The sequence below is a fragment of the Dysidea avara genome, chromosome 2 (genome assembly GCF_963678975.1).
Source record: "Dysidea avara chromosome 2, odDysAvar1.4, whole genome shotgun sequence".
NCBI classification, from domain to species: domain Eukaryota; kingdom Metazoa; phylum Porifera; class Demospongiae; order Dictyoceratida; family Dysideidae; genus Dysidea; species Dysidea avara.
Genome location: NC_089273.1, coordinates 41,783,033 through 41,802,573, shown reverse-complemented (window position 1 = coordinate 41,802,573; position 19,541 = coordinate 41,783,033). Strand labels below are relative to the sequence as shown.

General features: G+C 39.3%; 2 protein-coding genes across 10 annotated transcripts in view; one reads left to right on the top strand and one right to left on the bottom strand.

Moving 5' to 3' along the window:
* Positions 1 to 14,050, top strand: part of LOC136247369 (uncharacterized) — a 57,817-nt gene extending 43,767 nt beyond the window's left edge. For 3 of the 5 annotated variants that reach the window (XM_066039019.1, XM_066039020.1, XM_066039021.1), the window contains exons 7-8: positions 8,858 to 8,940; positions 13,692 to 14,050. In XM_066039019.1, the coding sequence (XP_065895091.1) occupies positions 8,858 to 8,931 (74 nt within the window). In that variant the 3' untranslated portion in view covers positions 8,932 to 8,940; positions 13,692 to 14,050. Of the gene's footprint in view, positions 1 to 33; positions 155 to 8,857; positions 8,941 to 13,691 lie in introns of all 5 variants that reach the window. The other 2 variants (XR_010697444.1, XR_010697445.1) reach the window with 2 other exon arrangements.
* Positions 1 to 19,541, bottom strand: part of LOC136247368 (uncharacterized) — a 260,912-nt gene that overhangs the window by 175,159 nt on the left and 66,212 nt on the right. The window lies entirely within an intron of this gene.

Below are 19,541 nucleotides of genomic sequence, written 5' to 3'. Positions count from 1 at the left end.
TCACTTACCTACAGTATTCATCTCCATCTATAGTTCTCACCTTGAACAGCTGTAGCATAATTGAAATTCTGGATATCAGTTAACAAACTGACCATGTAACATGAGGTGTGACATGGTTGTGCTACAAGGACTTGAAAGGTCTTGTATAGAAGAAGTAAGTAGCAATGTGTTGTGACTATAATCTTATATAGAATAGCTATAGTAGTGGCAGGTTTAAAGCATTAATAGCACATCCTCGATTAATGAGTGCGGCACCATTCATTAATTGTGGAGGTGGTTTGGTAAATGTATATACAAAGCCTTGACTACAATGGGAAGAAGTTTTGACAAGTTTTCAGTAATCAAAAATGCCTTGCCCACGGGCTAGGAAGGAAAGGGTGTTTGCATGGGCAGGGTAAGTTCAAATTAGAAGACATCTAGAAGCCCACAGGTGATCACCCCAAAAGGAGACATACACATGTACACACACTCAATAATACACCTGCAATAGAAAACTATAAAATGGAACAAATATTGCTTATTTTTGGTCTAAAAGTAACAGAAACCCTGTGGCGTAGATTGAGTAAATACAGTTTATGGATTCATACAGGCTGTATCAGAAAAAAGAACTATTACCAAATGGTGTGACATTTACCAAACACTGAAAAACATGAATATCAAAATATCCTATTTAATGCTCACTTAATACAATTAACTAGGTAAGTTTTTATAAAACTCTGGTGTAATATTAATTGTGGGTTTTAATTTATCAAATCCTTATGTTACTAGTTAGGAACATGCCCACCGATTTGCATACATGTACATCTTTTACTCTTTGTTTAGCTCAGAGCTCAGCTCGTAAAACATAAATGGAAGTTGCATGGGCAAAGATCAAACTAATAAGAGTGCTATTATTTCCATACAGCACTGAAAGGAAAATATAGCACTGCGTATGGCACTGTTGATCACATGCGTAACAGTTTAAGCTGTGCATGACTTGTGTAATTAACTTGTGTGGATATACAGCCAACCTATTTGCAGCACAAACGTACGCTATTTTATTTTTGGAAGAGTTGTGTTTTAGTTATTATAGTCTCTGTGCATTTGGTGTTTTTGTGTGTCCATTCTGTTCAAACTGTTTTAAACAAAGTGAAAATGGATATGTATGTACATATGTACATTGCATACGTATGTGCACCTTATCCTTATTGTGTATGATGGAACGTACATAACCATACGTATGCTGAAGGCTAAAACCTAATTTTAAAGAGTTGTCACAAAGTTTGTCATTAGTATAGTTTTTATTCTGCCTACTTGCTACTTCCTGACTGCCACATATATACACAGTAATTGCTGTAAAGTGCATTGTTTGGAAATCACTAAAATTGAAGCACAAATGGTTTAGAAGAACATGACCCTGAGTATAATAAATACAATGTACCATTTTGGTAATACCAGTGTAATACTGGTATAATACACTACCTACAAAACCGGGCATATGAGTACCATATTTCCTCTTGTAAAAGCTACAGTCGATTAAATGCCTGTCTCGATTATAAGCCAGGGGGTTTCCAGTACCTTTGGAATAAATACCTAGTCTCAATTAGAGGCCCGGGAGATTACTTGAGTCTACTGTTAACTGGCTTTAATTGTGTCTTGTTGCTGATGCTTCTCCATACTTGTCAGTTTAGAGTCTTCTGAGGAACGAAGGTACTCCAGTAATCACTTGAGTAGTCCAGGTGAATCCACTTACGTGCAGATATGTATGAAATGGCTATTTCCAGCCTCTGACTACACTTGTTTATATAGTCAACCAACTGTATCACTGTTTTCTATAATTATCATTACAGTAATCCCATTCTACCACCACCCGAATTCGATTAAACTCCAGGCTCCAGTTGGTCCAGTCAAAAATAAATGCACGGTCCCAAATATAGGCTCCATTCATTTACAGGTCAGGTCAAAAATGCTGGGAAGGAAATAAAAGCCCGGGCCTTTATACAGTACATATAATTTGTCAAACTTTTCATGACTCACAACTTTTTAGTGCTATGGTCATATTATGGTCTAATCGATTATTAAATTGCTATGTTATTTACATGTAGTATAAGGAAAAGAAATGTTGAAGCTTATTATGATCTACATGCATTAGCTGTTTAACACATACATACATTACATACGTGTTTGTGGTGTAATTGAAGTATTCACATTTAAGATTTGCCTTTGCAATAAAATTATTGTGCTATCATGTAAAGTCTATGGTAGATACATGTTGTCTTTATGCATGTATGTCAATCCCACAATCAGTTTCTCTTAGGGCTCCTATAAGAGGCAGTTGATTGACTACAGTCATTAGCATTGTTGGCACGTAACATATTAACAAATGTATACCACAAGCGTATGCATAATTTTTGGAAAGGGAGTGCTGCAGAATGCAGTAACAACCTTGACTTGTAGAATAGCTATTAAATGTTTTTACAGTACTTGTTGCGCTGAATATCTACAGACTCACAAAGTGGTAAACTTGAATTTGAAATTATTTTAAGGGGGCCTGCAAAAGTTTTCGTATTGTAATACAAGACTTTGATTTTGTTTAGTACTTGTTAAACTAATGCCTAGCTAATGGTAGCTTGGTTTAAAAATAGTGAAAGTTCTCTTTGTATTATAAATAATAGTTATACAGGCTAAATGTGGAGTCTATGAAATTTATTAACCTGAAGACCCGGGCTGTAGCACGTGAGCAAAGCAAGGGCACTACTAAGGGCCTGAGGGTTTATAAATGACTCCACATTGTACCTGTATAACTGCATTAGACTCTATTTCACATTACACTCAGGTTACTTACCTCATCCACGGCTGTTTCTGCTGTAGACTCAGCACAAGCGGCTGGTTTTCTTGTGATAATACTAGTGCCATGGCAACTATGCATCCTCATGTGACAAAATAATCACGCTTATTAAAATCACTGCATGTGAACAATGCATAGCAAATTTTTTGAGCATATGTTATATTGTGCCTGAAGACGTGGAGTATATTAGAAATCAAGGTGGAGTATATGAGATTTATTACCCACCCAAAACAGCCTAAATAGAGTCTAAATAATAGTTATACGGGCACAATGTGGAGTCTATGAAATTTATAAATCCTAAGGCCAGGGCTGTAGTGCACGAGCGAAACGAGGGCGCTACTGTAAGATCCACGAAAATAAGCACGATGAGTCTCTTAACTTTGTCCACAGAAAACACAAGGTAACACTTACAATTCACGTGATCAGGGAGGAGGCGGTATCTAGAATACAATAACTAAAGTACATGGGTGAAACTACTACATACCTCCCCCCTTAAAACAAACACTATTACAATAAACAATGTTGTGCAAATGCATGAAAATGTGTGTGGTGTCAGTGTCCATAATAGTCAACAGGTCTTACAACTCTTCCACTCCTAGTAGTGATGGGTGGTCCAGGCTGAGGAGCGGCTGGTGACTCATAACGAATGGCAGGGGCTGGGTGGTCATCACAATAGTATTGAAATAATGGGGGGCTCCATTGTCCTACTGGTTCACAGCATTCGGTTCTTGAGTCAGGTCTCAGAAGTGGTCTCACTCTGTTCACATGAACCACCCTCTCTTTGTTGTCCATTTTTATCTTCACATTCAGAGGCCCCTTCCACTCTCTCACTATCCAGGGTCTAGTCCAACGTGGGTCTAGTTTGCCTCTGGCGGGGTTGTCCAGTAGCACTTCCTGTCCAGTTTGTAATTTAACAGGTTCCTTACTTTGGTAACTTTGAAACTGTTTGTTGGCCATCTCTATGGTATTAGCTTCCACAAACTCTCCGAGTTCCAATAGCTTCCCCTGAATAAGAGAACTGTAGTCTGGTGGATCCAGATGTGATATCATGCCGGATGTTGGAATGTTCAGATGTGGAGGATTTGATCCAAACAGGATTTCATATGGAGACAAGCCTGTGGTGGCATGCTTGGTTGTTCTGTACAGGTATAGGAGCAACTGAAGGTACTCTTCCCAGTCTTCTACCTTATGAACCAGACCATGGAGCAGGTTAAGTATCGATCTGTTCATTCCCTCCACTAGTCCATCACCCATGGGATGATAGGGTGTTGTGCGGGATTTGGCCACTCCAAATGCTTTGCAAAGCACGCTGAGGATCTGGCTCTCAAAGTTTTTGCCTTGGTCGGAATGCAGCCTCTGGGGAGGACCAACCAGTGTGAAAACCTGATCCTTCAAGGCACGCGCAATCTTGCCTGCAGTCTGATCTGACAAGGGTATGGCAAATGGCCACTTGGAGAAGTAATCCTGCACAACTAGCATGTACTGGTTCCCTTGGCGGGACATTGGCACCTTAAGAATATCAACCGCTACTAGTTCCCATGGTCGGCTTGCCACTACTGGGTGTAATGGAGCTGGTTGGGTACTGACCGCTTTGGTGCGTTGACATGTAACACAATGTGTGCAGTAGTTGTGTACATCCTTACCTATTCCAACCCAGTAAGCACCTTCAGACAGTCGTGCCATTGTTCTCTCAGCGCCCTGGTGGCCAGCCTTGTCATGGGCGTTCTTCAATAGCTGTCTTCGTAATGAAGTTGGGACGACCAGGAGTAGTTTCTCAGATGGCATGGTGGGAGTCTTCACTTTACGGTATAATACAGACTGATGGAGAGTCAGCTGGGACCAGATTTGGTAATATCGCTTGAGAGGGAACTTTCTCCAGTTACCAGAGTGTGTTGGAGCTATTTTGGATGTCATCTGCTGAAGGACTGTCTTAAGTACTGGGTCTGATTGTTGAGCTGATGCGATCACTGTGGTATCCAGTTCATTACTGATGGCTACAATGGTGACAGGTTTGTGGGAGAGAGCATCGGCGTGTTGGTTGTTGGGTCCCCGACGATAGACAATGGAGAAGTCAAATCCTCTCAATTGCAGAGCCCACCTCTCCAGCTTCTGGGAGCGTGCATGGCTGGGTCGCTTTGACTGCAACCACTCTAAGGGCTTGTGGTCGGTCTCAATGATAAAGTGTGCTCCAACCAGGTAGTGTCGTAGCTTGTGAGTTGCCCAGACAATGGCCAAACACTCCTTCTCGGTCTTTGAGTAGCTACGCTCTGGTTTGGCTAAAGTACGACTAGCATACTCAATCACTGTGCCCCGGGCAGTAGACAGGACTGCACCGAGGCTGGTGTCTGATGCATCAGTGGAGAGCACGAATGTGTCATGACGCCTGGGGTAGTCAAGTATGGGTGGGCTAATTAATGCATGTTTAAGTGTATCAAAGGCTTGTTGGTGTGTGTCTTTCCACTTAAACTGGACATGTTTGCTTGTGAGTGCAGTAAGGGGACTAGCAATGTGTGCAAAATTTGCAGTAAAAATTAGCTAGACCAAGGAATGCTCGAAGTTCCTTAGTGGTCTTTGGTACAGGCCAAGTTGAGATGGTCTCAGATTTCTCTGAGGAGGGAGCAATGCCCTTAGCTGAGTACTCAAACCCTAGGTGGGTGGTGGTGGTTTTCCAAAAGAAGCACTTGGACCCACGGAGCGTGAAGCCAGCTTTTGATAACTGGGTGAGGACTTTCTTAAGGTCGGCTACATGTGTGCTCATATCATCAGAAAAAAACAATGCAGTCATCTACATAGTTGTCAACACAGTCCTTGCAGTCCTGCAGGATGTTGTCTAGTCCTCTCTGGCAGGTTTGTGTTGCACCGGTTAGACCATAGGGCATTCTGGTAAATTCCCACAGTCCGTAACCTGGTCCTGGGCAGAATGCGGTCTTCTCAATTGATTGTGGCTCCATGGGGAACTGCCAGTAGGCACTGCGGAGGTCGAGTTTTGAAAAGACCTTCTTGCCAGCCAGCTTCTGTTGGGGCCCTTCGGCACTAGGAACAGGATAGGAGTCCTTCTTGGTGACACTGTTCAACTGCACATAGTCAACACAAATCCTGACTTCTCCTGAGGGCTTGGGGACATAGACTGCAGGAGCACTCCAGGGACTGGTGCTGGGTCTGATGATACCTTCTTGTGCCATTTCCTGGAGTTGTTGGTGGACTCGTTCAGCATAATGAAATGGAATCGGGCGGGATGGGATGGGACTTTGACAGGTGGTGCAGTACCTGTGTCAATAGTGTGCTGTGTAGTGTTTGTGCATCCAAGTTCTTGTGAAAAAAGGGACTTATATTCATGTAGTACGTGTTTAAGCGCAGGGTGAATGTCATTGGGCATGTCTAGTGTGGGTAAGCTGCCACCTGTGCATGGTGTAGGGATTGCCTGGGGGCATTCGTCATCCATGGTTATGGTGTGGAGCGGCTGAGGAGTTGACTTTGTGGGCAGTAACTGCAAGACCTCCTCTGGGTTTTGGGCTCGCTTAAACGTACATTCCTTAAAGTCCAACACATAACCATGGTTCATCAGGAAGTTGCACCCAGAATTACTGGCGTGGATAAATGGTCAACAACTACAAATGTGTGTGTGGTAGAGAATTTTCCCAGGCTAATTGTCAATGTGGCTGTTCCACAGGGTGTGATGTCTCTCCCATCAGCATTGACTAATCTAGTTGTATGTGTAGATGTAATGTGTGCATGGGCAGCATGCAGTCTTGAGTAGAGGTGTACCGATAATCGGATTGGCTATAATATCGGCCACCAATATGGTAATTTTTACCAATATCGGTATCGGTACAGAACAGCAGGAGGACCGATATCGCTACCGATATTTATACACTAGCAATAGTTTGTACATAAACGGATTGTGCATTTGTTTTCTACATTATTCATGTGGCTCTTTAGTGCCAGTGGCTTATTATTCACTCTGAAACAAGCACTACGCTACGAGAAGCCATATAAACACACGCGATTCTACTGTCTGTTGCTGGAAAGCTTATCACAGTATTTATAAATGAAGCAGTTATAGAGTACCTTGTAATAAAAATAAGGGTCACAGTTTAACCAAGGAAACTTGCTGTACCAGCTTTCTCACAAACCATTAGAATGCAGAGTAATGCAGAAATATCCGTATAAGGCTTCATGGGAGTATACATAAAATTGTTTGTGGGTGCCTAATTGTCTGGATTGCACAATAGAAACCCAAGCTGTATACCACCACAGGCAGAGTATAGCAATGAATACATGCACATGTTGTTGTAGGGTAGGTAAATGTACACTTTTAACTATAATGCAAATATCGGATCAATTATCGGTTATCAGCTTCTTTTGGTGACATCAATATCGGATATCGGTACATGCAAAAAAACCACATCGGTACACCTCTAGTCTTGAGACTACTGAGCAGGATGCCCCCGAGTCAAGCAATATTAGGATCTCATGATTGTTAAGCATGCCATGTGTGTGTGCCACCCTGTTGGTGTTGTGTGTGAGTGTGGGAACAGTATGTACATGTGTGTTTGTGCATGGTGTATGCGTGACTGTGTGAGTACTCACCTGCCTCGGGGGATGCCCCCTGCTCGTGGGATCTGGGCACCCCCTTATCCGTTTCCCTGGCTCCGACACTCCCTGGCCACATGTCCTGTCTTCCCACAATTGAAGCATTCGACCATTCTCCATGAACGGCAGTTCCTTGCCATGTAACCAGGTCGACCACAATTAAAACAGCGTATAGCTGGTTGAGGTACTGTTAGATGGCTGGTGAGGGCGGCCAGTTGCTCAGTCACTTGTAACTAAGACTTCTCCACTGTGTCCAGGCGATCGCTTTCACTTCTGATGGAGCTCACAGGGTGGGGGACATTGTTTCGACTGTAGATCAATTGGAGTTCTTGTGCCTTGGCAATAGTAGCTGAATAGTTGCCTCTAGGTCGGAGCTTCAGCTGAAAGGACACTTCATCCGGTAGGGCGTTAATAAGATGGAAACGCAGTTCTGCTTCGCGGGTAGCTGCTGGAAGCCCTGGTGAGGCTTGATCGAGGAGCTTTTCTAGGTTCCTGGCTAGTTCGTCGATGCTCTCTACCCCCTCACGGAGTCGCCGTTGAGAGAGTTGTTCCCGGGCGGCAAGGAGGTGCTCGTCTCAGTCAGGGTTCAACCTGTCCAGAATGGCCTTCTTCAGCTTATCGTAAGACTCCTTGTCGTCATCGCCGAGGGATTCATAGATAACCCACGATCGGCCGCGGAGCAGTGTTGGGAGGCGCAATAGTTGTTTGGCGGCATTCCACTCGTTAGCAGCAGCACACAGTTCAAAGCGCTTAAACCAGGATCTCGCGTCCTCGTGCTGCAAAGGTTCCGGCACACAAATACTACCGTTACTTGCCATCTCGTCTGTCCCGGGTTTCGGCACCAATGTAAGATCCACGACAATAAGCACGATGAGTCTCTTAACTTTGTCCACAGAAAACACAAGGTAACACTTACAATTCACGTGATCAGGGAGGAGGCGGTATCTAGAATACAATAACTAAAGTACATGGGTGAAACTACTACACTACTAAGGGCCTGAGGGTTTATAAATTTCATAGACTCCACATTGTGCCCGTATAACTGCTTTAGACTCTATTTCACATTACACTCAGATTACTTACCTCATCCACGGCTGTTTCTGCTGTAGGCTCGGCAAAAGCGGCTGGTTTTCTTGTGATAATACTAGCGCCATGGCAACTATGCGTCCTCACGTGACAAAATAATAGCACTCGTTAAATCACTGCACGTGAACAATGCATAGCGATTGGATAAACCTAGATTTTGAGCATATGTTATATTGTGCCTGAAGGCGTGGAGTATATTAGAAAACAAGGTGGAGTATATGAGATTTATTACCCACCCAAAACGTAAATAGAGTCTAATGTGTCATATTTACTGCATGCTGTAGTTTTGTAGTTAACTTTTGTAGTAAACTTCATAATTATAACTTTACCTTGCTGTTTATTCACTCACAGTTGTGATGGATGAAATTGAACAAGGACTCAGTCAGGTTCATAGAAACTGCAAACTAAAAGTTACAGCCATTTAAAACTATGCTGTAAGTCTTGGTGTACAATATTAGCAGTTTAAAATGGTATATGGTTCTTTATGATGGTATTGCAGTATTGCACAATTTGTAATGCTTGCATGTACAAATTTATTCAGCACTCTGACATGCTAAAGTACTGACCATAGTAGACTATAAGATATGACACAGTTTTCATGTGTGGAAGTTGGTGACTCTGCCATCGTCATCCTCAGTGTAGTATTTTTTCTCAAGATCAACTGTGCTCACTTATCCATTTTTGTATTGAGCAGTGTGAATTGAGTGTTTCAAAATAGTTATTAAATAATGGAATTGTGCAGTAAATGTAATAAATGCTATGCATAAATATTATGTGAGTCTACAAAAAAATATGTTTAGAGGACTCAGCTTTAGTGGTATATTCTCACAACAGTATTTTGTAGTTGTTAGTTGATTACAGTACTAAAGTATTGTTCAACACTTTCTCATTTCTATACCTTGGACTTTTTTCAAAAATTTCTTTAAATGCTATGTACGTAAGATATGGTTGAGTGTAATAAATGCATGACAAATTTTCATACCTGTAACAGAACTTGTTAGGTTTCTAAAATACGGTTTTACATAATTGTTAGACTTTTAAACACAGGAAACCTAGTATCCTGTGTTGTGGTGCATGAGCAAAGTGAGGAGCTACTACAGGGCCTGAGAGTTTTAAATTCTACAGAACCCTGTGTTTCGATGTCTAACTTAATAGACCACATCTTCTCGTTGTACCTTCACTATTGCTTGTGACACGAGAAATGTAGTGTTCATCAGTAGAAACAAGCCCAATGCATCTCGCTGTAATAGTAGGGCACTTGTTATCCAGTTAAATGCCTTTGTGTTGCCAATGTAACAGATACATAATCTGCAGTGTTCCAGAGACAGAGATCTATTACCTTTCAAATGCGAACATCAAAAGCATTCTGTTAGCTATTCAGAATTACAGTCATTACAGTGCAGTGATTTTTCTAGAACTCTAACCCAGGAAAGGGCAGTTGTAATCTGCTATCAGTTGGAGAGGGGTGGGGTGGGGTATTGACTAGATAGGATAAGCAATACATATCATGTTCCATCTAGGGGGTCAGGGACATGTGCCCCTCCGAATTTTGGAAACAGACACATATCATGAGGGAACAATTTGACAAAGTCTAAAGCCTCAAAGTTTCGATAGAGTGTTGAGCATGCATGATCATTTAGACACACTTTACCATGTGAGTCTGGGAGCATTTATCTAATAGAGGGGCTGATATGTCACAACTCCCTGGAAGAAGAAATGATGAATTGCGATGAATATGAACTGATCTGCGTTGGATGAAGCTCATTCATAGAGTGTCCTGGTAATTCCAGTATTTGATGCCTTTTATCGCTCCTCTGAGGTGCATCATTTGGTCACTTGGAGGAGTTTTAGCCACCTTCCATTCAGCATGTATAAGCAATCTTGTCATCCATCCCCGCGTGTTAATTAAATCTTGGAGTATGCAATAGTTTACTGGCAATACTAGTGGCAGTGTATTTGTATGGGGTATATTCAGTACTAATATATTATGAACTCTTGCTGCCATATGTTGAGATACTTTGGTGGTTTTATCACCAACATCTGTGTAAAATATCATGATTGCCATAGCAACAAATTGCGATCATATTTCTACAGTACTGAAATGACATGTTCCTCTGGTAGGCTTTGGTGAAATATAAGAAATTTTTGGGAAATTCTTCCTGTGTCATGTCAGTAGTGCTTTCATCTACCAAATCCTCCAATAACACCAGACTTGAGTGGAAGTTGTCCATGTACATAATATATCAAAGTATATGCATCAATATACCAGTAGCAGAATCATCAGTTATTCACACCGTTATGCCCCTTTGACAGGCTTCTTAGGCATATACTGCAAAAAGAGAACCAGTTTTAGTTCTGATCATGTTCTCATCAATAGAGATTTATTGATGTGGGTCTTACATCTTCTGGGTTCTTTCCTGAAGTAAATTAATCATTGATCATGCTTTCCATAGCTTATCTGTAGATAAAGAAGTAACTGAGTTAACCACTAGATGCAAATATCTTTTGATTTCAATAATACAATCTCTTGACATAATTTTTATTTCAATGGTCTTGGTAGGGCTTTCAAGTTACAAAGAATATTGGTCAAATGACCTAATCTAAGTCATTCATGGTTCCATGCAGTAATTACAATATGACCCTCTTTAGTTATTGGTGATGAAGGGTATGTAATATTTCTAGAGGCACAACTTTGCTTGTCTACTCTACGTACTTGTTAGTTTGCAACTGCAACTCATCAAAAATTTCTACAGATAGAAATTGACCAAGACAGTCCCTTCACAACATTTGCATCCATAAAGCCCAGTCAAAGGACCAGAAAATTATCAGCATGCTTTGATTTTTTGTGATTCTTTACAGCTCCATTTAGTTTCTCCCGCAACACTTACTGTGTGACTACTTCATGTAACACCACTGCCTCGTGTTCAAGAAGTATGCCTGCTCCCCCCAGCCTCTCTGTGAAGTACTGTGGATGATTTCTGGTGTATCAGTGCAACTTGTTCCTTGTGTCACAACACTACATCATACTTGATTCCCCTCTGTCGTGGAGTACTTCGGCCTCTACCTCTTCTTGAAACACTGTGGCTGATTTCTGGTGAAGCACTGCGACTTCTTTTTTTTGTGCGACAACACTACCTCCAGCTCAAGGGGACCCTTAGCCTGCCCCTCCTTTATGAACTACTTCGACCTCTTCTTCTTTGTGAAGCACTGTGGCTGTCTTTTGGTAAAAGCACCAAGACTTCTTCCTTGTGTAGCAAATTGAGGGCTATCCTTACCCCTCCTATGTGGCAACACTACCTCCAGCTCTAGGGCACCCCTAGTCTGCCCCTCCTTCGTGAAGTACTTTGACCTCTTCCTTTTGGAAGTTTCCCTCTATACAATTGTACAGGTCTAATATCATGTAGCTATGTATAATACGCCTCTAATACTTTTGCCTACCCGATTCAGAACTACTGAGGTTATCATCGCTGTTGAAGTTTCTCTCAACTAAAGAAAGAGCGGCTTAGTCTATACAAGTCTAATATAGGTAATACATGTCTATAGCCCCACGCGATTCAGAGCTATTGAGATCTGAATTAAGAAGGAGCACTGAATCATGCTCAGCTGGTAAAGGACATCGTTGCACTTTAAATAGCAAAGCAGTAGACAATGGTCATAAATATATCCCGGTTCAATTCACTGATCTATGTACTCCCCTTCACTATCAATATATTTTCCTATACTTTTATCATAGAAGCCCTTGCTGTCACAGTCCGCTGAGGCTAAAAACTAAGGCGTTGTTCTTCCCGGTCATTTAACTCTTGCAATTCCAGCAGGCTCAGTACCTCCAGCGCTGCATATGTATCCATAAGGTATAACGTTATTTCCACTATTACTCACCACATCCACATGCTCATAGTACTGAATCATAAAACCTTATAGTTGCTATTTTGAAGTAGATTGTGTGAGGAGTGTGAAAGTTTGTGACCTATAGGTGACCATATGTGACGATACTGTGGTTGTTGCTTTTTGTATACATCATGTTGGATAGCAAAGCAAAGGAACTACTACAGGGCCTGAGGTTTACTCATTGTAGCTGTAGTACAGATGTTTGGGTTGAGCTGACTAGTAGGCTGGGAAGTTACAAGCCATCAAACAAAAGTAGTTTACACCATAGAAACTTGTCCAGCTAAATCTTTGTCACAGAGAACTGGTATCTGCACAAGTGGCAGTTAGTACGTAAATTGTGTGGTGGCTTAAAATAGAATTATACAGCGAGGCAAAGTTATGGAATGGCTATAAGCAGAAGAAAACAGTGAATATATTAAACCATTTTTGTGTTACTTGTAACAAAAAACATGATAGAGAATTATGTGAAGCAGGAGTGGATCCAGGGTTTGGTGAGTGGGGGTACACTAGGGTAGTAGGTAGATAGAGCAGGGGTTGTCCCCCAGAAGCTATAATTTTGATATGTTTCAGGACTGAAAATTTTGATGTAGAGTTATAGTTTTATGCACAAATACTTATCTAAATCATACTGCTTTCTAGATTGATCAAGAGTGTAGAGATACGTAAGTGTAGTCATGGGTATCTAAAGAATGGTATACACATGACCATGTTATGTCCTTAGCAAGCTAAGTGTGTCCATGCATGCATGGGATAGTTGTAGATGCTAGTTAGCGTTGTGTGTGAATGTTCTATTAGAGTCAGACGTATCTCTATCTTTTTTGTTTGTTCTTTTTTGGGGGGGAGGGGGGGGCATGTGCCTTTCACCCTTGGATCCGCCACTGTGAAGAGGATACCTCTTTGTGTGTATTTGTGTTTATCATTGTTTTCTGTTGACTCCATAGTATATGGGATTGCATAAGTAGTTTATATGTATACTTAGTATTCTATTTTAAACACTTCTGGAGACTAAAGTTGTTAGTTTACATATTGTACACACGTAGCCTAATACACAGTGTACATCCAACTTTGATTTCTGGACAATAAATCAATACTATAGAATAAGAGTCAGCCATTGGTCTTTTGTATTTTTCTGGCCATAATTCATTTTGTTTGGGCAAAAATGTTAACAGAAAAATTACTACCCTGTTATCACCACTGACCAATTTCTAACCAATTTTTGAACACTGCACATACATACATACATACACGAAGTACAATAAATTGTATGGTTTCATTTTTATTCATAATCTTTCCACAGATATCAGCTATGTAAGGAAGCAGTTGTTGGCAGAAGAAGCACCTGGAAGAAAAGATACAAAATAACACACAGCACAAACTACTACTCTGTGTGGTAACTTTTGTATTTTATTAATCTATTTTAAATAATTTGTATGATAATTGTCATCCAGGTTGGCACTTTAGCAAACTAGGATATGTATGTAATAGTATAAATTGGAGCTACATACATAAGTGTACAACAAAATATGTGTACACCACACACACTATGCACGCGCACACACGCTACACGCACACTACTGACATGTACACACTAGAGCAAGATTATAATTATATTGTTTACAAAACTCAAACCCACAATTAATTACGACATGTGTACTTATAAAACTACTATCTACACTACTGTGCATTAGTTTTCTAATAAATGTTCAATTTTTGGAAAAGGTCATACACTTTTGGAGGCCTTTGCAAGTATATTCAGCTATCAATAGTACTATTAGTAAAACTCAAACCCACAAGTGAATGTAGCTGGTGATCCTATAAAATGCAGTGATCTTATAAAACTCACAGTGCTTCAGTGGCAATATCCCAATCATCTTGTACTAAAGTTCCATTTTATAAATGTTTGGAAAAGGTCATACACTTTTTAGCAATATGACGTGAAATGCCATATTATATAGTTATACAATGGGCACGAGTGCTCTGCTGATATAAACGCACAAGCCTGAGGACCGTCAGTCCCGAAGGTGAGTGCATTCATGCATGCAGGCAGAGCATGAGTGTGCGTTGTATAACTGTTATGTACCACTCACCTAATACGTGGGGAGAGTCTCACAAGACAGCTGCAATTCTTATATAGGCCAGGTTTCTAACATCAATTGTGGGTGATAGAGCCGAACGTTTCAGGATGGCTTGTTCCAAGACAACTTGCAGTTTTACGTTTCATACAACACTAAGAGTACTTTTGAAATGAAGCAATAAGAGGCACACATTGTCTTTGCTGGAACTTGACAGCCATTTTAATGATACAAGCATCTATTATAAGATCACGTGATCCATTGTATAGCACTGGATTCTGTAGCACGTAAGGATTTTAATAGTACTTAGTTTTAGGCGAAAGCACCAAGTATGGTGAAGATATTTCTTGTTTAATGAAGTAGTGTACAGCCACGGTAGACATTTGATAAAGAAGATTGTTTTCTAAGTGGTGTGATGAAAGGCACTGTACTTGACTACAATGATGCTTTGTACCATTTTATCATGGAGTTCATGGTGACTAATGTAGTATCTGTGGGAACTTTCTATCGTTAATACATACTTGAAAAGTTACCGGATTTGAAAGGTTAACAGAGCTCATGTGATTTTTAGCCATGTCAATAAAGTATCAAATATCTTAACACCCTACCCTAGTAGTTGTTGTCCCTCTTAAAGGCCCCAAAACGTGTTTGATCTTTTCCAAAAATTATTGAAAACTATTATTTGCTACCATTAGATGTATAATTGTGACAGTGTTTTATATTTGCATGCATTACAATTGATCGTGGGTTTGCATTTAAAGTTTTGAAAATAAGGAGCAACATTGATTTGTTGTTTAGAAACTTGACCCGCTGAACAGGAACCGGCTGTTTTCACAAAATTCTAAAACATTAAAATAAACTATATAGATGAAAAATAAGTTAGGCATACATACAAGATCAAGGCTAAAATCAATGACCCATACATGAAGAGGATGAATGTACTATAATGGGCTGAAGGCATTATAAGGTGCAGGACATGGTCACAGAATGTTTGCTAACAGTAAACTACAAAATTATATGTAATTTATTTTGTATTATAACACAAAAGTATTGTACATTTTCCATTATACTTTTTAGTTCATCACATCAAAAAGTAACATGATATATAGTGATAAAATATAGAATCCTCGTATCATGATATACCGTAAATCAGTAAACGTCATCAAAAAATTTTTGTCGTTGCGACAAATTATTTTAACTATAGAGGTGTACTGATATACCCATACATATTGTATTGGTGGCTGATATAGAAATTTCAACTATATCAGGTGGAGCTGATATTGCTGCTAAAAACCGATACGATACACCAATATACAACTGAAATATCTTCAGGACACTGTCCAATGATCAAGGCATGTTAACAAGGGTGAGAAACAGTAGTTATCTTCCTTGTATAAAAGCTGTATGCTATAAGAAGCCATCTAAGTACACACATAATTACTGTTATGTTGTCACAAAGCTTACCAATCATACAACAAACACTCATAGTGGTGGGCCTGGGGAAACAGCAATAAGATGAACCAAGAGCACAGCATGAAACAACCAGCCATCTCTACAAGCCATTAAAATGCGGAGTAATCCAGACTAATCTTGGCAGGGGCATATATTAAAATATTTGTGGGTGCCTTATAGTCTGAGCTGTCAATAGAGGCCACACCACCATGGGTAACCAAGCATGGCCAATGATCCTAAGACTGTCTCCAGTAGTTAAAATAAAGTTGAACATGGCATATGTGGTTCCTCAAATATAAATAGCTACACTTAGTTATATCGGTATATCAGATCGGTATCGTATCGGTTTTGTTTTCTTATAATGGTACACCTGTATTTAACTATAAGAACAGTTTGTGCATACAAATATAAATCTATAGTAATTGTGTCAATTTTTTTTGTTGATTATGCCAGTGATGAAAATATGTTGCATCAAAATTCCTGATTTATGGTAAACCAAGGTATAGATTTTAGCTATAATTGAGAAAAATGTACCAAAGATGTCATTGTAAAAGAGCTTGCAATGTTGTATGCTAGTCATGTACCATGTTGTGTTGTACTTCTAGTACATCAGTGTCATCAGTGTAAACACACAAGATGAGTGACGAGTTTGTATATCGTGATATATATCGTATTGTGATGCAATAATCGTGATAGGAAAATATCCTATATCGCACACTACTAATAATATAACAAGACTATACCACAAGTAATAACCTGTATTTTGTTCTTGTCTAACTGTAGTTGTTGTAGATCCTTACTGTCACTGTGAACCTGACTGAGGCCTTGAGCAATATCATCCATCATAACTATGAGTGAATAAACAATAAGATGAAGTTTACTATAAAACTATACTATCTACTTTGCATTTACATGAAAATACAACAAGCAACAAGGGGCTACTTTGTAAAACAGTTAATATTGACATTTAGTAGCTTCCACATTTAACAAGAAACAAGACACAATAAAACAAGAGCAATCTACTTAATTATTATAGTGTAAGGTTATAGTTCTCTGTGCATGAATTGTTTAACTGTACAACGGAAATGTATGCCACTGTGGGAGGTATGGGGACATCCCCACCTGAAGCTTTAATTTTAAGTGGCCCTGAGATAGTCTTGAACATACTGTTTTAATCAAAAACTTAAATAGCTACATAATGTTAGCATATCTATTAGATGGTTGACTGCTCTATTAGAGTATCGCAATCTTTCATTTATTAGTTAAGTGGGGGGAGGAGTTAGCCTGTTTGCTTCCAGTTCCTGTGATGCCATAGCTTACAGAAAACAAACTAATTTAGCTTGTTGATAATGAAAATAACTCTATAAAATAATTCATCAAAAATGACACATAACAAAGTTCACCCAGGGGGGGTAGGTCATGACACGTGAATGTGTAATGAATATTGTGCAAGTACTAAAAATATTTCACGAAAACTGAATAAGTCTCTGTACAAAAGTAGAGGAAGGGGCACGTTGGGGTGCGATACTTATTTCAATTCTACTCAGTTTGCTGTTTACAATGGTGTTAGTTACAATTATAAAAATGCTGCTGTTATGGAGTAATTAGATTTACAGTGATGGCGATGTGTGGTGGTCATGACTTTCATGTTAACAGTAATCATCAATGATTACAGTACAACCATTATTGTGTGATTTATTACTTTCAACAGATAGTATGATCATGTTATATTTCTGTTACTGCTTTGTAGTACGTGTGGTCTTTTCGTCCCCGCCTCCCTGAAGTTCACCTTTACTGATCTGTTTGTTTGTTTATTCAGGCACCTCCAGAAAAACATGCACTGGAGGGCCTTTCCAAAAAATATTTAAAATGCCGTAAATACTACTATACATACATACATACACGGTAGTGAGTCGGCAGCCAAGAAAGTACAAGACTTGTCTATGGGGCTACTTATATAGACTAACCTACAGCAAATGATTGTGGGTTTCAGATTTTAAGAAAATACAGATTTTTTTTACAGCACTTATATATTTGCAGTCACAAAAAGCATTATGAAATACCAAGCTGGATCAGGAAATAGTGCCAAAACATAAACTCAGCTGACTCTTCAGGTTCACGCTTAGCTTAATGGTTCTACCATTTTGTTTGCACTAGCTGTTAGCAATTTTCAGTATAATTTGATGGTGCTGGTTTGGTGTTGGACACTATTCTCTGATCGTGTGGAACTATTTTTCTTATCAGGGCCCTAATTCAAGTGGTAATGGGACACAATCATTTGAAAAAAATTTTTTTTAACTTGTAATTACCCAGACAGAGACAGGAAAGTTGGTTCCCAGACTATTACCAATGCTCGTCCATCCAAAATTCAACACTTGCTTCCTAAAAACAGTGGATAGATTTTCACTATATTTGAGGTGTATAGGAATAACACAAAGTGAAAATGACTGTTTGTTATACAGGACAGAGAATACAACTTTTTTTTTATAGATTACCTGCACGCTTGATCGTTTTGAACAAATGATACTGCAAAGGTCTCAGGATAGGATACTAAAAAAATCTTAACTCTATGAATAGAAATCTAGGCATTTAATCAATGACGTGATATCTTTACTTTTTTGGAAAAGGTTATACATTTTCTGGATGCCTTTGGAAAGATTAAGGATGGGCGATAATAGGATTTTGATTTGATCTGATATACGACACTTTCTTATAAAGTATCGATATGATACAATGCCAAAGTGGCTCAAAGCTACTGAAGTGAAGGCATCTTGGTATACAACACAAGTGGTTTGCTAGTTAACATGACTCGATCAAGCATTAAATTATCATCCAAATGGCAGTCACTTTCCATTTACAATAAACTTTTAACTAATAGATTATGTGAGCTACCTATATTAGTATTGACCCTTTTGGTATCAAGTACTGATACTCATTTTGAATTGTATCGTATTGGTAGTATCGATACTTTTGGCATCGTATCACCCATCTTTTGGAAAGATACAAGTTGAAGATGTGCAGTAGGTCTGACATGCAGCTGTATATCATATTATGGTCTTGTTAGCAAACACTCAAAATAAACAGACAGCTCTATAAAACCAAACCCACTAGATACTAGACTATAAAATACACGTTGAGTAAAAGTAGATAATTCCCTATTACAATAATTATTACATTATTAATTAAGATACAATAGTATCACAATAAATACTCAAAATATTGCTAGCTGTATGGAATAATGTGTAAATGTGAGTAAAATTATCACCACAGTCTCGGTGCTATGGCTACTAATTGTAAAACATCTGGCTTGGAAAGATTTTCTGTAGTACTCAAACCGCTGCAAGTTTTGGTGATCACAATATCAGTAAGTGTTTAAATAATCTATTTTTAGTCTTAGAACAAACAAATAGGATTAGTTTGACTATTAGCGATTTACAATGACATGCACGTGATCAATTGTGCTGTCTTAATGGAGTCGTGTAAAAAGCTTCGTGATCAGACGATCAGTAAGTGTTTATACAATCTATTCCTAGCCATAGGAATGAACTTGTAGGATTAGTTTGGCTGGTTTTAGCGATTTACAGTGTGTTGTTTTCAAAACATTCCTTAAATAAATTCTCCGC